Source organism: Carcharodon carcharias, chromosome 17, assembly GCF_017639515.1.
Source record: "Carcharodon carcharias isolate sCarCar2 chromosome 17, sCarCar2.pri, whole genome shotgun sequence".
NCBI classification, from domain to species: domain Eukaryota; kingdom Metazoa; phylum Chordata; class Chondrichthyes; order Lamniformes; family Lamnidae; genus Carcharodon; species Carcharodon carcharias.
The window spans coordinates 6,157,350-6,173,275 of NC_054483.1; the positions used below are offsets into that span (position 1 = coordinate 6,157,350).

Below are 15,926 nucleotides of genomic sequence, written 5' to 3' on the forward strand. Positions count from 1 at the left end.
CAGCACCCCAGGAACCTGTACCCCAGCACCTCAGGAACCTGTATCCCAGCACCTCAGGAATCTGTATCCCAGCAGCTCAGGAATCTGTATCCCAGCAGCTCAGGAACCTGTACCCCAGCACCTCAGGAATCTGTACCCCAGCAGCTCAGGAATCTGTATCCCAGCAGCTCAGGAACCTGTACCCCAGCACCTCAGGAATCTGTATCCCAGCACTCTGGGAACCTGTATCCCAGGAACCTGTACCTGAGCACCTGAGGGATTCTGGAGAATAAGGTATTTTTTTAAAAGAAAGAGAATTTTTTTTTTACAGGTAGTATTTTGCTGAGGTGGGGATGTGAATGATTTGCTTGTTGTTTGGCCTCCAGGACAGGGGCGTGGGGGGGGGGGGCGCTGCAGGCGGAGTGCGGCTGAGTTCCTGGTGGGTTCTCTCCTGTGCTCAGGGCAGGCTCCGTGTCTCCGGGAGCGTGGGGACGGGGTCAGGGTCAGGGACCGGGGACCGGGGACCGGGGACAGGGACATGTCGGGAGCCGAGGCCCAGCACCGGCGGCTGCAGAAGGCGGTGGACGGGATGGTGCAGGCACTGGAGAGAGAGCAGATCCGGAAGATGCAGGTCCGGGGGTGGGGTGGAGTGGAGGGGGAGGGGGAGGATTGGAGGGGGGAGGGGAGAGGGTGGGGGAAGGGATTGGAGGGGGAGGGGAGAGGGTGGGGGAAGGGATTGGAGGGGGAGGGGAGAGGGTGGGGGAAGGGATTGGAGGGGGAGGGGAGAGGGTGGGGGAAGGGATTGGAGGGGAGAGGGTGGGGGAAGGGATTGGAGGTGAGAGGGTGGGGGAAGGGATTGGAGGGGGAGGTGAGAGGGTGGGGGAAGGGATTGAAGGGGGAGGGGAGAGGGTGGGGGAAGGGATTGGAGGGGGAGGTGAGAGGGTGGGGGAAGGGATTGGAGGGGGAGGGGGAGAGGGTGGGGGAAGGGATTGGAGGGGGAGGGGAGAGGGTGGGGGAAGGGATTGGAGGGGGAGGGGAGAGGGTGGGGGAAGGGATTGGAGGGGAGAGGGTGGGGGAAGGGATTGGAGGGGGAGGTGAGAGGGTGGGGGAAGGGATTGAAGGGAGAGGGTGGGGAAGGGATTGGAGGGGGAGGGGAGAGGGTGGGGGAAGGGATTGGAGGGGAGGTGAGAGGGTGGGGGAAGGGATTGGAGGGGGAGGGGAGAGGGTGGGGAAGGGATTGAAGGGGAGAGGATGGGGGAAGGGATTGGAGGGGAGAGGGTGGGGGAAGGGATTGGAGGTGAGAGGGTGGGGGAAGGGATTGGAGGGGGAGGTGAGAGGGTGGGGGAAGGGATTGAAGGGGGAGGGGAGAGGGTGGGGGAAGGGATTGGAGGGGGAGGTGAGAGGGTGGGGGAAGGGATTGGAGGGGGAGGGGAGAGGGTGGGGGAAGGGATTGGAGGGGGAGGGGAGAGGGTGGGGGAAGGGATTGGAGGGGGAGGGGAGAGGGTGGGGGAAGGGATTGGAGGGGAGAGGGTGGGGGAAGGGATTGGAGGGGGAGGTGAGAGGGTGGGGGAAGGGATTGAAGGGGAGAGGGTGGGGGAAGGGATTGGAGGGGGAGGGGAGAGGGTGGGGGAAGGGATTGGAGGGGGAGGTGAGAGGGTGGGGGAAGGGATTGGAGGGGGAGGGGAGAGGGTGGGGGAAGGGATTGAAGGGGAGAGGATGGGGGAAGGGATTGGAGGGGAGAGGGTGGGGGAAGGGATTGGAGGGGGAGGTGAGAGGGTGGGGGAAGGGATTGGAGGAGGAGGGGAGAGGGTGGGGGAAGGGATTGGAGGGGGAGGTGAGAGGGTGGGGGAAGGGATTGGAGGGGAGAGGGTGGGGGAAGGGATTGGAGGGGGAGGTGAGAGGGTGGGGGAAGGGATTGGAGGGGGAGGGGAGAGGGTGGGGGAAGGGATTGGAGGAGGAGGGGAGAGGGTGGGGGAAGGGATTGGAGGGGGAGGTGAGAGGGTGGGGGAAGGGATTGGAGGGGGAGGTGAGAGGGTGGGGGAAGGGATTGAAGGGGGGAGGGTGGGGGAAGGGATTGGAGGGGGAGGGGAGAGGGTGGGGGAAGGGATTGGAGGGGGAGGGAGAGGGTGGGGAAGGGATTGGAGGAGGAGGGGAGAGGGTGGGGGAAGGGATTGGAGGGGGAGGTGAGAGGGTGGGGGAAGGGATTGGAGGGGGAGGTGAGAGGGTGGGGGAAGGGATTGAAGGGGGGGAGGGTGGGGGAAGGGATTGGAGGGGAGGGGAGAGGGTGGGGGAAGGGATTGGAGGGGGAGGGGAGAGGGTGGGGGAAGGGATTGGAGGGGGAGGGGAGAGGGTGGGGGAAGGGATTGGAGGGGGAGGGGAGAGGGTGGGGGTAGGGATTGGAGGGGGAGGGGAGAGGGTGGGGGAAGGGATTGGAGGGGGAGGTGAGAGGGTGGGGGAAGGGATTGGAGGGGGAGGTGAGAGGGTGGGGGAAGGGATTGGAGGGGAGAGGGTGGGGGAAGGGATTGGAGGGGGAGGTGAGAGGGTGGGGGAAGGGATTGGAGGGGGAGGGGAGAGGGTGGGGGAAGGGATTGGAGGGGGAGGGGAGAGGGTGGGGGAAGGGATTGGAGGGGGAGGTGAGAGGGTGGGGGAAGGGATTGGAGGGGGAGGTGAGAGGGTGGGGGAAGGGATTGGAGGGGGAGGGGAGAGGGTGGGGGAAGGGATTGGAGGGGGAGGTGAGAGGGTGGGGGAAGGGATTGGAGGGGGAGGGGGAGAGGGTGGGGGAAGGGATTGGAGGGGGAGGTGAGAGGGTGGGGGAAGGGATTGGAGGGGGAGGTGAGAGGGTGGGGGAAGGGATTGGAGGGGAGAGGGTGGGGGAAGGGATTGGAGGGGGAGGGGAGAGGGTGGGGGAAGGGATTGGAGGGGGAGGTGAGAGGGAGGGGGAAGGGATTGGAGGGGGAGGTGAGAGGGTGGGGGAAGGGATTGGAGGGGGAGGGGAGAGGGTGGGGGAAGGGATTGGAGGGGGAGGTGAGAGGGTGGGGGAAGGGATTGGAGGGGGAGGTGAGAGGGTGGGGGAAGGGATTGGAGGGGGAGGTGAGAGGGTGGGGGAAGGGATTGGAGGGGGAGGTGAGAGGGTGGGGGAAGGGATTGGAGGGGGAGGGGAGAGGGTGGGGGAAGGGATTGGAGGGGAGAGGGTGGGGAAGGGATTGGAGGGGGAGGTGAGAGGGTGGGGGAAGGGATTGGAGGGGGAGGGGTGGGGAAGGGATTGGAGGGGGAAGGGGGAGGGGAGAGGGTGGGGAAGGGATTGGAGGGGGAAGGGGGAGGGGGAGAGGGTGGGGGAAGGGATTGGAGGGGGAGGGGAGAGGGTGGGGGAAGGGATTGGAGGGGGAGGGGAGAGGGTGGGGGAAGGGATTGGAGGGGGAGGTGAGAGGGTGGGGGAAGGGATTGGAGGGGAGAGGGTGGGGGAAGGGATTGGAGGGGGAGGGGAGAGGGTGGGGGAAGGGATTGGAGGGGGAGGTGAGAGGGTGGGGGAAGGGATTGGAGGGGAGAGGGTGGGGGAAGGGATTGGAGGGGGAGGTGAGAGGGTGGGGGAAGGGATTGGAGGGGAGAGGGTGGGGGAAGGGATTGGAGGGGGAGGTGAGAGGGTGGGGGAAGGGATTGGAGGGGGAGGTGAGAGGGTGGGGGAAGGGATTGGAGGGGAGAGGGTGGGGAAGGGATTGGAGGGGGAGGGGAGAGGGTGGGGGAAGGGATTGGAGGGGGAAGGGGGAGGGGAGAGGGTGGGGGAAGGGATTGGAGGGGAGGTGGGGGGGGGATTGGAGGGGGAAGGGGGAGGGGAGAGGGTGGGGGAAGGGATTGGAGGGGGAAGGGGGAGGGGAGAGAGTGGGGAAGGGATTGGAGGGGGAAGGGGGAGGGGAGAGGGTGGGGAAGGGATTGGAGGGGGAAGGGGGGAGGGAGAGAGGGTGGGGAAGGGATTGGAGGGGGAAGGGGGAGGGGAGAGGGTGGGGAAGGGATTGGAGGGGGAGGGGAGAGGGATTGGAGGAGGGAGGGGAGAGGGTGGGGGAAGGGATTGGAGGGGGAAGGGGGAGGGGAGAGGGATTGGAGGGGGGATGGGAGAGGGTGGGGAAGGTATTGGAGGGGGCGTGGAGAGTGTGGGAGGGAACGGGTTAGAGGAGGGAGCAGGGTGGGGGAGGGGGTTGGGGTTAAGAGAGGGGAATGGGGGGGTTGGAGGGTGTAGGCTGCGCTGGGGAGGATTTGTGGTGGGGTAGGGGGTTGGAGGTTAAGAGAGGGGGGTTGGGGGGTGTAGGCTGCGCTGGGGAGGATTTGTGGTGGGGGGGTGATGAGTTGGGGCAGCGGGTTTGAGAGGCAGTTTTAATGAAGGTAAGCTGAGTACATTGGAAGGGGGGTGTTTGGGGTCAGGGGGATTGGAGACCATGTTGGGACTGGGAAGAGGTGTGGTGTTCCCAGTCCACCCTCTTCTGGGGGAGAAAGCCGTGTTTAAAAACAAAGCTTTTAAGGAGGGCCGTTTTTTTTCCAATAAGAGGGAATTCTTTACAAATAAATTCCATGCCAGCAGTGTTGGGTGCAGGGATTAAACAGGAACAGAAGGAGTCCTTTTGGCATTACAAAACCTGTCCCACCTTTCAACAAAATCATGGCTGATCTGTATCTTAACTCCAGCAACTGGCCTTGGTTTTCTATCTCTTAAAGTTCTTACCGAGCAAAAATCTATCAGTCTCTTATTAAATTTTCAGTCACTCCCTGAGCTTCAAGGGGAGAGTCCCAGGTTTCCATTACCCTTTGTGTGAAGAAGTGATCCTGATCTTGATGTGAAATGGTTTCACTTTAATTTTGAGATACCTTCCCCTTGATCTGGATTGAATAATACCAGCCTTGTGTGATCGATCCCATCAAAGAATGGACAGTTGATGCAGAAACAAGACACAGTCACTAACGCCTGTTTCATCTCCCCCTCTTCCCCCTCTTCCCCCTCTCCTACCAGCTTCCCCCCGCTATTTCTTCTGAGGCACACCCTCTGGATTGAGGATGACTTGCTCCCACTCCGGTTTGATGGGTTCTGAGCTGGCTGATAAATCCAGTGTGGGATCTGCAGACTCTGCCACATGTGGGGCAGGAGGTGTTTGAAGAGTCGGGTCGATGGGCTGTTTGGAGGTTTGTTCGCTCCCTCCGACACCTCGACTTCACCTCTGCACATTCCTGACAAAGTCTCTCTGTGTCCACTGCCTTCCCGAATGAGCTTCTCCATTTCAGTCGGTCACAAGCCAGGGTCTCCCGTGAGTCGGTGGGGATGTTTGACCTCTTCGAGGATGCTTTAAGGACATCCCTAAAGCATTTCCTCCTGGGACTCTCCTGCAGTGACTGAGTCCCGAGTAGAGCAATTGCTTCGGGAGTTCGGTGTCAGACACTCGAACGACATGTCCTGCCCAGCGGAGCTGGTTTTGAGTGATTAGCACTCGATGTTGGACAGGGTGGTTTGAGACAGGATGCTGCTAACTGGCTGTCCTACCACCAGATTTAGAGGATCTTACTAGGCACTGCTGGTGCTACTTCCCCAGCGCTTTGAGGTGTCTGCTGTAGGTTTTCCAAGTCTCTGAAGCAGAGAGGAGCGTGGGGAGTGCCTGGTAAACCATGATCTCATTCTCAGGTTTGGCTGTTTGCTGAAAGCACAGCAGGATGTGAGTCCACTGCCTTCCTATCTCTGCAGGCTCAGTGGTCAGTCCTGAGCAATGGCCCATTCCCAAGTCGGAACTTCCTTCTCGGCCCTGTAATCTCAACGCATAATAAAAACACACAGGACACTGAGAAATGGGAGAGGCTCCTTTAAAATAGGCTGGGGGAGATGTGGGGCTGTCCCATTGCTCGTGCAGTAAGCATAGCTGATGGATTCCATTCCTCCTGTGGACTGATTTAACCCTGGGCTGTGTCAGGCTGAAAACAAAACTGGGGCCAGTGTCTCTAGTCTGTGACAAAAAGGCTGCAGGATTTCACTGCCTCTGACACCACTACTGATGACGCAGTGCAGATAAATGGAGTTAAGATGCAAATAAGCCACGATAAACCCACTCCTCTTCCTCTGGTAAGTGAACGCTAGCTGGCATCGGGGACCTGGTACTTGGGGCAAGAGGCTGGCTCGGAGAACTCTTAACCAGAATAGGAAAGAAAGGGGCGAGGTGTACAGATGAGGCATTCATTCCAGGTTGCGTTGAAATGGTGCGGTGTTGGGGGGAGAATTTGTGCGTCTGATGGCTGTGTGGTTCAACTGCCTCTCTAGGGGAAGATGTTCCGGTGCAGCGCAGACTGCTGCGAGAATGGGAACGCGTCCATGGAGGAGGTACATCAGTGTATCGAGCGGTGCCACTCCCCTCTTGCCAAGGCCCAGGCTGCTGTCACTGGGGAGCTCGAGAGGTTCCAGGTAAGGGGCCAGCCCTGCAATCACTCCAGTCCTTTTAAGTTTCCGTGTAGTTTTTTTTTTAATGCTCACTGGAAGAGGGAGAGAGTTTTAGGTAAAAGTAAAATACTTTGGGGGAAAGCTGGGTGCTGTGGAAGAGCAGAGGGGTTTCATTAAAGACAGCATCCCCAAGTTAATAAGGCCACAAAAATGCTAATGTTTGGGGGAGAGGGTTTACATTTAAATAAAAAAGTGTTGAGGTGCAATCCTGTATCTATATAACCACCTCACCAAGTCAGAGGGTTCAGCAGCTTTTTAAATATCCTTTCAAGGGATGTGGGTGTCGCTGGCAATGCCAGCATTTATTGCCCATGCCTAGTTGCCCTTGAGAAGTAGTGGTGAGCTGCCTTCTTGAACTGCTGCAATCCATGTGGTGTAGGTACACCCACAGTGCTGTTAGGGAGCGAGTTCCAGGATTTCGCCCCAGCGACAGTGAAGGAACGGTGATATATTTCCAAGAAAGGATGGTTTCTGTGTGGAGGGAAACATGTAGGTGGTGGCGTTCCCATGAACCTGCTGCCCTTGTCCTTCTAGATGGTAGAGGCCGCAGGTTTGGAAGGTGTTGTTGAAGGAGCCTTGCTGAGTTGTTGCATCTTGTAGATGGTACACACTCAGTGGTCACTGGTGAAGAGAGTGAATGTTTAAGGTGGCAGATGGGGTGCTGATCAAGTGGGCTGCTTTGTCCTGGATGGGGTCGAGCTTCTTGAGTGTTGTTGGAGCTGCACTCATCCAGGCAAGTAGAGAGTATTCCAACACACTCCTGGCTTGTGCCTTGTAGATGGTGGACAGGTTTTGGGGAGTCAGGAGGTGAGTTACTTGCCGCATGATTCCTAGCCTCTGACCTGCTCTTGTAGCCCCAGCATTGATATGGCTAGTCCAGTTCAGTTTCTGGTCAAAGGTAACCCCCCCCAGGATGCTGATGATGGGGAATTCAAGGGGAGATGATTGCACTTGTGTAGTACGAATGTTGCTTGCCACTTGTCAGCCCTGGTCCTGTTGCAAGCAGGCATGGACTGCTTTATTATTGGAGTTTTGAATGGTGCTGAACATTGTGCGATCATTAGCGAACATCACTCTGACATTATTGGAAGGGGGGTGGTGGTGATAGCCACTGATGAAGCAGCTGAAAACAGTTGGACCTAGAACACTGCCCTGAGGAACTCCTGCAGCTGGCGCTGAGACGATTGGCCTCCAACAGTCACTACAGCACAGTGCAGATGCGAGCGCGATGCTGCTCGGTATGGGCTGGTGGTGGGGATTATAACGGAGAAAGATTTGGAAAAATTGGGCCGGTTTCTTTTAGACCAGAGCAGATTACAGGACCGGTGGTGTTGCAAATGATGACAGGATGAAATCATGAGAGAAAGGTCTGCTCTACTTGCTGGGCGCATGGGCCCCATGTGAGATGAGATTGCCGGGTCTCGATTCAGTTCCGAATGGTCAACTGGACCAAAGATCCTAAGTTTTTGATCTCAGTCAACGATGACTGCTGTTGGAAATGAAAATCAGTCGCCCACGTGTGCTTGGTGGGAGGGTGTGTGCAGGCCACCAACCTTCCTGAGGTGAAGGCAGAGCGCTTGATGGCAACAGTGGGTGACTGAATGGATACAGTGGTCCATTTCTTGGCATCAAATACGAAAGCTGACACTGGGGAAACAGGGCAGGAAGCCTTTTCAGACCACATTTTTTGTTCTATCATTGCAGAATCGGCTGCAACGCTGCATGATGGACTGCAACGACAAAGGGAAGGACGCCTTCGATTCCGGACTCAAAGAGCCCGATGTCAGACTAAAGGTGGAGTCCTGTGTCACTAAATGCGTGGACGATCATGCAGTCCTCATCCCAAGCATGACGCGTACACTAAAGGAATCATTGACCTCCATAGCAAAATGAGGCAGCACCTCAGGTCTAAAGTCAGGTGATTTTTTTTCCCCCCCTTTTGTTATGAAGAGGTGCCGCACTGAAGTAGGAACATCATGGTGAACCCAAGCTCCAACCCCCACCACACCACCCCCCCCACTTCGCCCTGCCAATGGAAGGATTCCAGCATAGCCCGCCTGAGCGAGATCTGGCCCTGAGTCGACAATGTGTGCACATCGGCGAGCGAGGGCGATGAGGGCTAATAGCAGCCTTGCCTCTGCCCAGAGACTGCAGCAAGACAACATTGTTATGAGTAGCACAGCTGGGTGGGTCAGGGCCTCTGAGTGGCAATGCGGCCAACTCCGTATCACCTTGCTTTTCAAACCAGCAAGAGGGCACATCGTCGAATGGTCATCAGAAGCGGCAGCCCTGTTTGACTCCTCCTCCCTTCTCTTCTGCAGCCCTCGGCTGGTGTTGGAAAACTCAGAACGCGCTGGAGTTTAAAGCTGGTTTTTGTGGCACCAGATTCTGACTTTGCCTATTGGGGTAACCAAGGGAGCCAACAGGAGAAACCTGTGATCCTGTCACTCTGCTTTCGAGCAGCCACAGTATTTTGCTTTCACCAGTACTACTCGGCTGTTTGACTGTTCCTTCTCTTCATCTAAATAATGTCTTTTGAAGAGAAGTGTTAATTTTAAGTCCGCGGCAGATGAAAGCAGCATTTCGCTTTCTGTAGAGGTCCTGATCCCTGCCCCGTTCATGACAGACACTGAACGTTTGTGTGTGCTAAGTACAAGTTCATGTCGATTGTAATTTGGAGATGTAAAGGGTGTTGATCTTAAGTCTCAAAAAACCATTTGTGATTGAGAAGTCACCCGGCACAAAATCAGAGCCTGAGTGCAATATGTTGGGCTTTGAAAGGAACTCAGCGTGTAGTTTCGCCCCCCCCCCCCCTTGAGCTTAACAGTAAATGGTTCCCTGGGAAGATTGCTTTCGCAACAGCACCAATGTAGTTTTGATCCAGGAACCTGCTTACTAATCAGACAGAAACCGCACTCGCAGCAAAACAATTGAATGAGGGAGGAAATTCTCAGTAGCCCCGCCCCCACAAGCTGGTTCCAATGACTTTGAGGGCAAAAAAAAAAGCCAGCCAAACCGAGGAATTGAGACACGACATTAAACGCACTGATGCTCATTCTAACCATTGTTCGTCACACACGCAAAGGTGTTGATCCACTGCCGGTGTGGTGTGCACAGGAAGCAGCATGTAGATGATACAGTGACAGTGCTGATGGCAGGGCCTGATTCCAAAGGGCTTCTTGTGACTGATAAGTTTCCTGCAATACCATATATGCTGTGGAGTGGACAGGAAGCGTCACTCAGTTTAAGAAATAGTTTGAGTTACACTTTCCACCCACATCTCTCCTCTTTTTTTAATTGTTGTCCTTTGCTCGGACCTATCTGGGATAGACGGGGAGGGGGTGGGGATGGGTGATGTGACACAGATTTGTCTGCTAGATGCTCAAGAATCTGTGCTTTCCCCATAGATTTCGACTCGTCCATTTGATGGTTCTTTTACTCTCGTTGATTTCTGCACTAAAGGGAGCTTGGTACCAGGCAGCAGGTGCTAAGCACTAAATATTTTACAGGGGAGGCAACAGATGTGCTTCTACCTCCCCGCCCCACCACTGCTCTCCTCACCGGATCACAACCAGGACCTACATTTGCGTGGGATTGTGGGTGTGCTCCCCGTCTTATCTATGGTGTTTCTACCCTGCAGTTAACTACCCTGCAGTTAATCCCACAGTTCTATTTGTACTTGATAAGCCTGCTGTTTGCATTCCGACGAACAGTGTTGAATTCTACTAGTTGAGTATGTTAGGGATTTTTTTCTGTCCGCAACGCACTGCAAATGGTACAGCACCCTGCAGTCACAACTTAGCAAGTGCAACGAGAGTATGGCTGAAAAGAGAAATGTGGCTCAGAAACTTTTTGACTTGCCACCCATCTTTTCTCCAGTACTGTAAATAATTGTAATTGTTTGAAAATTGCCATTCTTGTATTTGTCCCGATGAGTGCAAGATGAAAGGCTTTGGCAACATGTCTCTCTTTTCAGCAATTCGTCAAACTCTAAAGCAGGAACATTATCGTTTCACACTTGACTGCCACCCCTGGTCCTGTCCCTGCGTCAGTCTTGAGTTTCGATTTTCGCCAGCTCCATAATATTCTGCAAGAATTCTGATTTAAATGGCCGATCAGGAAGGAGCCGAAATAAATTCAGAGTTTTTGGTTTTATTTCTGCTTTGCTCAAGAGTTGTGGGGTGTCTGACATAACACTGCTGCTGACCACCATCGCTCTGTGTCGTTTGAACCTTGGAAATAAGTGTGTAAACATTTACAAGTGGATGAAAACACTTCCTGCAACCAGAGACTAAAGAGGAGAATCGGCTTTTTTTGTTGGAGTGTAACCAAAGATGTCCTGTTGTAAATTTGTGTTATCATAATGCTGCCTTGAGAGGTATACTATGAAGCCTTTCTGTGTCTTATTCATCTTCCATCTGGAGTTGGTTTAACTGTGAAGTTTTCCTACATGGGACTGTGTGTGCAATGTCCAATTAAAGAAAGATTTTCATCATTTTCCGGTGTTTGTTTTTCACATGCTGGATCACTGATGTATGGAGGTACAGTTTGCAGACAAAACAAAACTCACAGCAGTGGACACAACAAAATGGTGCAGGTGAGGATAATAGGCTTCAGGAGGATATAGTGACTGGTGAAATGGGCACAACACACAGGAAATTTAAATGAACGCAGATAAGTGTGAATTATTTGAAGAGGACAGCACAGTGGTGATGTGTTACTGTTCACTTGGTGTCTGAGTTGCTATGGTAGCGTACAGCTTTACATACATGGAGCTGTGGATAGTGATGGGAGAGGCTCCCATGTTCTTCCCATCACATGGCTGACCAGGAATCTCTCCCACTCTTACCGCCTCCCATTGGAGTGTGTTGACAGGTTGATACTCAACCTGTTTGGCTATGTTATCAATGCACCTTCCTTGGTCATCAAGTCCTGGGGTGGGTCTTGAACCCGAAGCATCAGGCTCAGAGGTATGGACGCTACCCACTGTGCCACAAGGCCGCCTGAAACAACGTAATCTAAATGGTGCTACTTTGAGGGGGCTGCAAGAGCAAAGGGGACTGAGGGTGCATATTCACAAATCCTTGAAGATGGCAGGATGAGTGGATGTGGCAGTTAACATTTCTTTGTAGTCAATGCCAAGTTAAGTGGAAGTCATTTGAAATCATAGATCACTGGTTAGGCCTCGGCTGGAGTTGTGTACCCTTCTGGGTACTACTTAACATAGAAACTAGGAGGAGTAGGCCATTCGGCCCTTCGAGCCTGCTCTGCCATTCATTATAATCATGGCTGATCAAACAACTCAATAGCCTAGAAAGGATGCCAAGGTTTTGGAGGGCATTTACTAAGATGATACAATAGATGAGGGAGTTCATTACAGAGCGATTGGAGAAGCTGGAAGCAAAGGTTATGGGCAGATCCACCAGAGGTGATCTTCAATATTTTGATAGCGCAAGTAGGGTTGAAACTCTCTCTTCTGCCAAGTGGGTCAGCGACCACAGGTTTAAAATACTTGGCACAAAAATTAGAGGGAGGTGAGAATTCTTTTTCCATACAGTTTAAGATTCTGAGCGCACTCCCTGCAAGGGTGGAGGAAACAGATTGCATAGGAACTTTCCAAGCTGGAGATGAACAAAGTTGCAGGGACTAAATTGGATTGTGCTTTCACCCAGCTGACTCAGGCACAATGGGCAAAATGTGCCCTAGCAGTAATAGTTGATGATTCTAATGGTATGGTTCTTTCAAAGGCCTGGCAGAAGTGTGGTGGACCATATATAGCAGGGAGGGTGCATGCGATGTAGTGATGTTACCCTGGCTCGCTGATGGTCTCCACTTGATTCTTACCTCATTCCTGAACCCGACTCTCTTGAAGCAGCTCGTCGGTCCCTTGCTGAATGACGAACCTTGCTCCAGTTCCACTAGGACAACTCACGTTTGCCTCCCCCACATCATTAGACCCGTCAAAGGTGGTAATATTACCAAATACATGCGAACAATGAAAGACTTTTATTTATAAAGCACTTTTCAAGACCACTGGACATTTCAAAGCACTTTACTGCCAATGAAGTGCTTTTAAAATGGGTCACTGTTGTAATGTAGGAAATACTGCAGCTAATTTTCACACAGCAAGATCCCACAAACAACAGTGAGATAATGACCAGATAATCTCTTAATTACATGGGTTTACATAGGATATCCAGCCCAGCTAGTCAAGCTGGTGTTTATGCTCCACTCAAGTCTCCTCCCATCTTTCCTCATCTAAACCTACCATCCTAACCCTCTGTTCCCTTCTCCCTCATATGTTTATCTAGTTTCCTCTTAAAAACATCTATACTATACGCTTCAACCACTCTCTGTGGTAGCGAGTTCCACATTCTCACCACACTCTGGGTGAAGAAGTTTCTCCTGAATTCCCTATTGGATTTCTTGGTGATGATCTTATACTGATGGCCTCTAGTTCTGCTCTTCCCCTCAAGAGGAAACAAATGTTTGGAAAGGGCTAGGAAGCTAACTTCAAGCACATCAGATAAAGGGATGACAGTGAGAAAGGGGACGGGAAATACAGGACTGAAGGTGTTGTATCTGAATGCACGCAGTATACGAAATAAAGTAAATGAGCTTGTGGCGCAGATTGAAATTGGCAGGTATGATGTGGGCATCACAGAGACATGGCAGCAAGGGGATCAGGACTGGGAGCTAAATATCCAATGATATACATCCTATCGAAAAGATAGGCAGGTTGGCAGATGGGGTGGGGTTGCTTTGTTAGTAAGAAATGAAATTAAATCGATAGCAAGAAAGGACATAGGGTCAGATGATGTAGAATCTGTGTGGGTAGAGTTGAGGAACTGCAGAGGTAAAAAAACCATAATGGGAGTTACGTACAGGCCTCCGAACAGTAGTCAGGATGTGGGGCACAAGAAACAGCAGGAGATAGAAAAGGTGTGTAAGAAAGGCATGGGGGATTTCAATATGCAGGTAGACTGGGAAAATCAGGTTGGTAGTGGATCCCAAGAAAAGGAATTTGTGGAATGTCTACGAGATGGCTTTTTGGAGCAGCTTGTGGTGGAGCCCACTAGGGAACAGGCAATTCTAGATTTAGTGATGTGTAATGAGGCAGATTTGATAAGGGAGCTTAAGGTGAAGGAACCCTTAGGAGGAAGTGACCATAATATGATAGAATTTATCCTGCAATTTGAGAGGAAAAAGCTGGAATCAGATGTTACGCTATTACAGTTGAATAAAGGCAACTACAGAGGCATGAGGGAGGAGCTGGCCAGAATTGACTGGGAGATGAGCCTAGTAGAAAAGACAGCAATGGCAGGAGTTTCTGGGAGTAATTTGGGAGACACAGCAAAAATTCATCCCTTGGAAGAAGAAGCAAACTAAAGGGAGGACGAGGCAACCATGGCTGACAAGGGAAGTCAGGGACAGCATAAAAGCTAAAGAGAAAGCATACAATGCGGTGAAGAGCAGTGGGAAACCAGGAGATTGGGAAGCCTACAAAGACCAACAGAGGACAGCTAAAAAAGAAATAAGGAGGGAGAAGATTAAATATGAGGGCAAACTAGCCAGTAATATAAAAGAAGATTGCAAGAATTTTTTTTAGATATATAAAGGATAAGAGAGAGGCAAAAGTGGACATTGGGCCGCTGGAAAATGACGCTGGAGAAATAGTAGTGGGGAACAAAGAAATGGCGGAGGAACTGAATAGGTACTTTGCGTCAGTCTTCATGGTGGAAGACATGAGTAACATCCCCAAAGTTCAAGAGCGTCGGGGGGGCAGAGGTAAGTATGGTGACCATTACCAAGGAGAAGGTGCTAGGAAAACTGAAAGGTCTGAAGGTGGATAAATCACCTGGACCAGATGGATTATACCCCAGAGTTCTGAAGGAGATAGCTGAAGAGATAGTGGAGGCGTTAGTGGTGATCTTTCAGGAATCACTCGAGTCAGGGAGGGTCCCAGAGGACTGGAAAATTGCTAATGTAACCCCCCCTGTTTAAGAAGGGAGTGAGGCAAAAGACAGGAAATTACAGGCTGATTAGCCTGACCTCAGTCGTTGGTAAGATTTTAGAGTCCATTATTAAGGATGAGATTTCAGAATACTTGGAAGTGCATGGTAAAATCAGGCAAAGTCAGCATGGTTTCATCAAGGGGAGGTCATGCCTGACAAATCTGTTAGAATTCTTTGAGGAGGTAACAAGTAGGTTAGACAAAGGAGAGCCAATGGATGTTATCTACTTGGACTTCGAGAAGGCCTTTGACAAGGTGCCGCACAGGAGGCTGCTCAGTAAGATAAGAGCCCATGGTGTTAGAGGCAAGGTACTAGTATGGATAGAAGATTGGCTGTCTGGCAGGAAGCAGAGAGTGGGGATAAGGGGGTCCTTGTCAGGATTGCGGCCGGTGACTAGTGGAGTTCCGCGGGGGTCAGTGTTGGGACCACAACTTTTCACTTTATACATTAATGATCGAGATGAAGGAACTGAGGGCATTCTAGCTAAGTTTGCAGATGATACAAAGATAGGTGGAGCGACAGGTAGTATTGAGGAGGTGGGAAGGCTGCAGAAGGATTTGAACAGGTTAGGAGAATGGGCAAAGAAGTGGCAGATGGAATACAATGTGGGGAAGTGTGAGGCCATGCACCTTGGTAGGAAGAATAGAGGCATTTACTATTTTCTAAATGGGGAGAGAATTCAGAAATCTGCAGTGCAAAGGGACTTGGGAGTCCTAGTCCAGGATTCTCTTAAGGTTCGCTTGCAGGTTGAGTCAGTTGTTAGGAAGGCAGATGCAATGTTGGCATTTATTTTGAGAGGACTAGAATATAAAAGCAGGGATGTGCTGCTGAGGCTTTACAAGGCTCTGGTCAGACCACATTTAGAATATTGTGAGCAATTTTGGGCCCCGTATCTCAGGAAGGATGTGCTGGCCCTGGAGAGGGTCCAGAGGAGGTTCTCAAGAATGATCCCAGGAATGAAAGGCTTAACATATGAGGAATGTTTGAGGACTCTGGGTCTATACTCGATGGAGTTTAGAAGGATGAGGGGGGATCTGATTGAAACTTACAGAATATTGAAAGGCCTGGATAGAGTGGACGTGGGGAAGATGTTTCCATTAGTAGGAGAGACTAGGACCCGAGGGCACAGCCTCAGAGTAAAGGGAAGACCTTTTAGAACAGAGATGAGGAGAAACTTCTTTAGCCAGAGAGTGGTGAATCTATGGAATTCATTGCCACAGAAGGCTGTGGAGGCCAGGTCATTGAGTGTATTTAAGACCGAGACAGATAGGTTCTTGATTGGTAAGGGGATCAAAGGTTAAGGGGAGAAGGCGGGAGAATGGGGTTGAAAAACTTATCAACCATGATTGAATGGCGGAGCAGACTCGATGGGCCGAATGGCCTAATTTCTGCTCCTATGTCTTATGGTCTCTGTATCCACTCGATCAAAACCTTTCAGAATCTTAAAGACCTCAGTTAGGTCATCCCTC

At 52.3% G+C, this 15,926-nt stretch overlaps 1 protein-coding gene across 1 annotated transcript; it reads left to right on the forward strand.

Moving 5' to 3' along the window:
* Positions 1-454: 454 nt before the first annotated feature.
* Positions 455-10,937, forward strand: fam136a (family with sequence similarity 136 member A). Its single transcript, XM_041210426.1, has 4 exons — positions 455-610; positions 6,266-6,406; positions 8,147-8,360; positions 9,850-10,937. The coding sequence occupies exons 1-3, from the start codon at positions 518-520 to the stop codon at positions 8,333-8,335; spliced, it is 423 nt and encodes a 140-aa protein (XP_041066360.1). The 5' UTR covers positions 455-517; the 3' UTR covers positions 8,336-8,360; positions 9,850-10,937.
* The last annotated feature ends 4,989 nt before the right edge of the window (positions 10,938-15,926 follow it).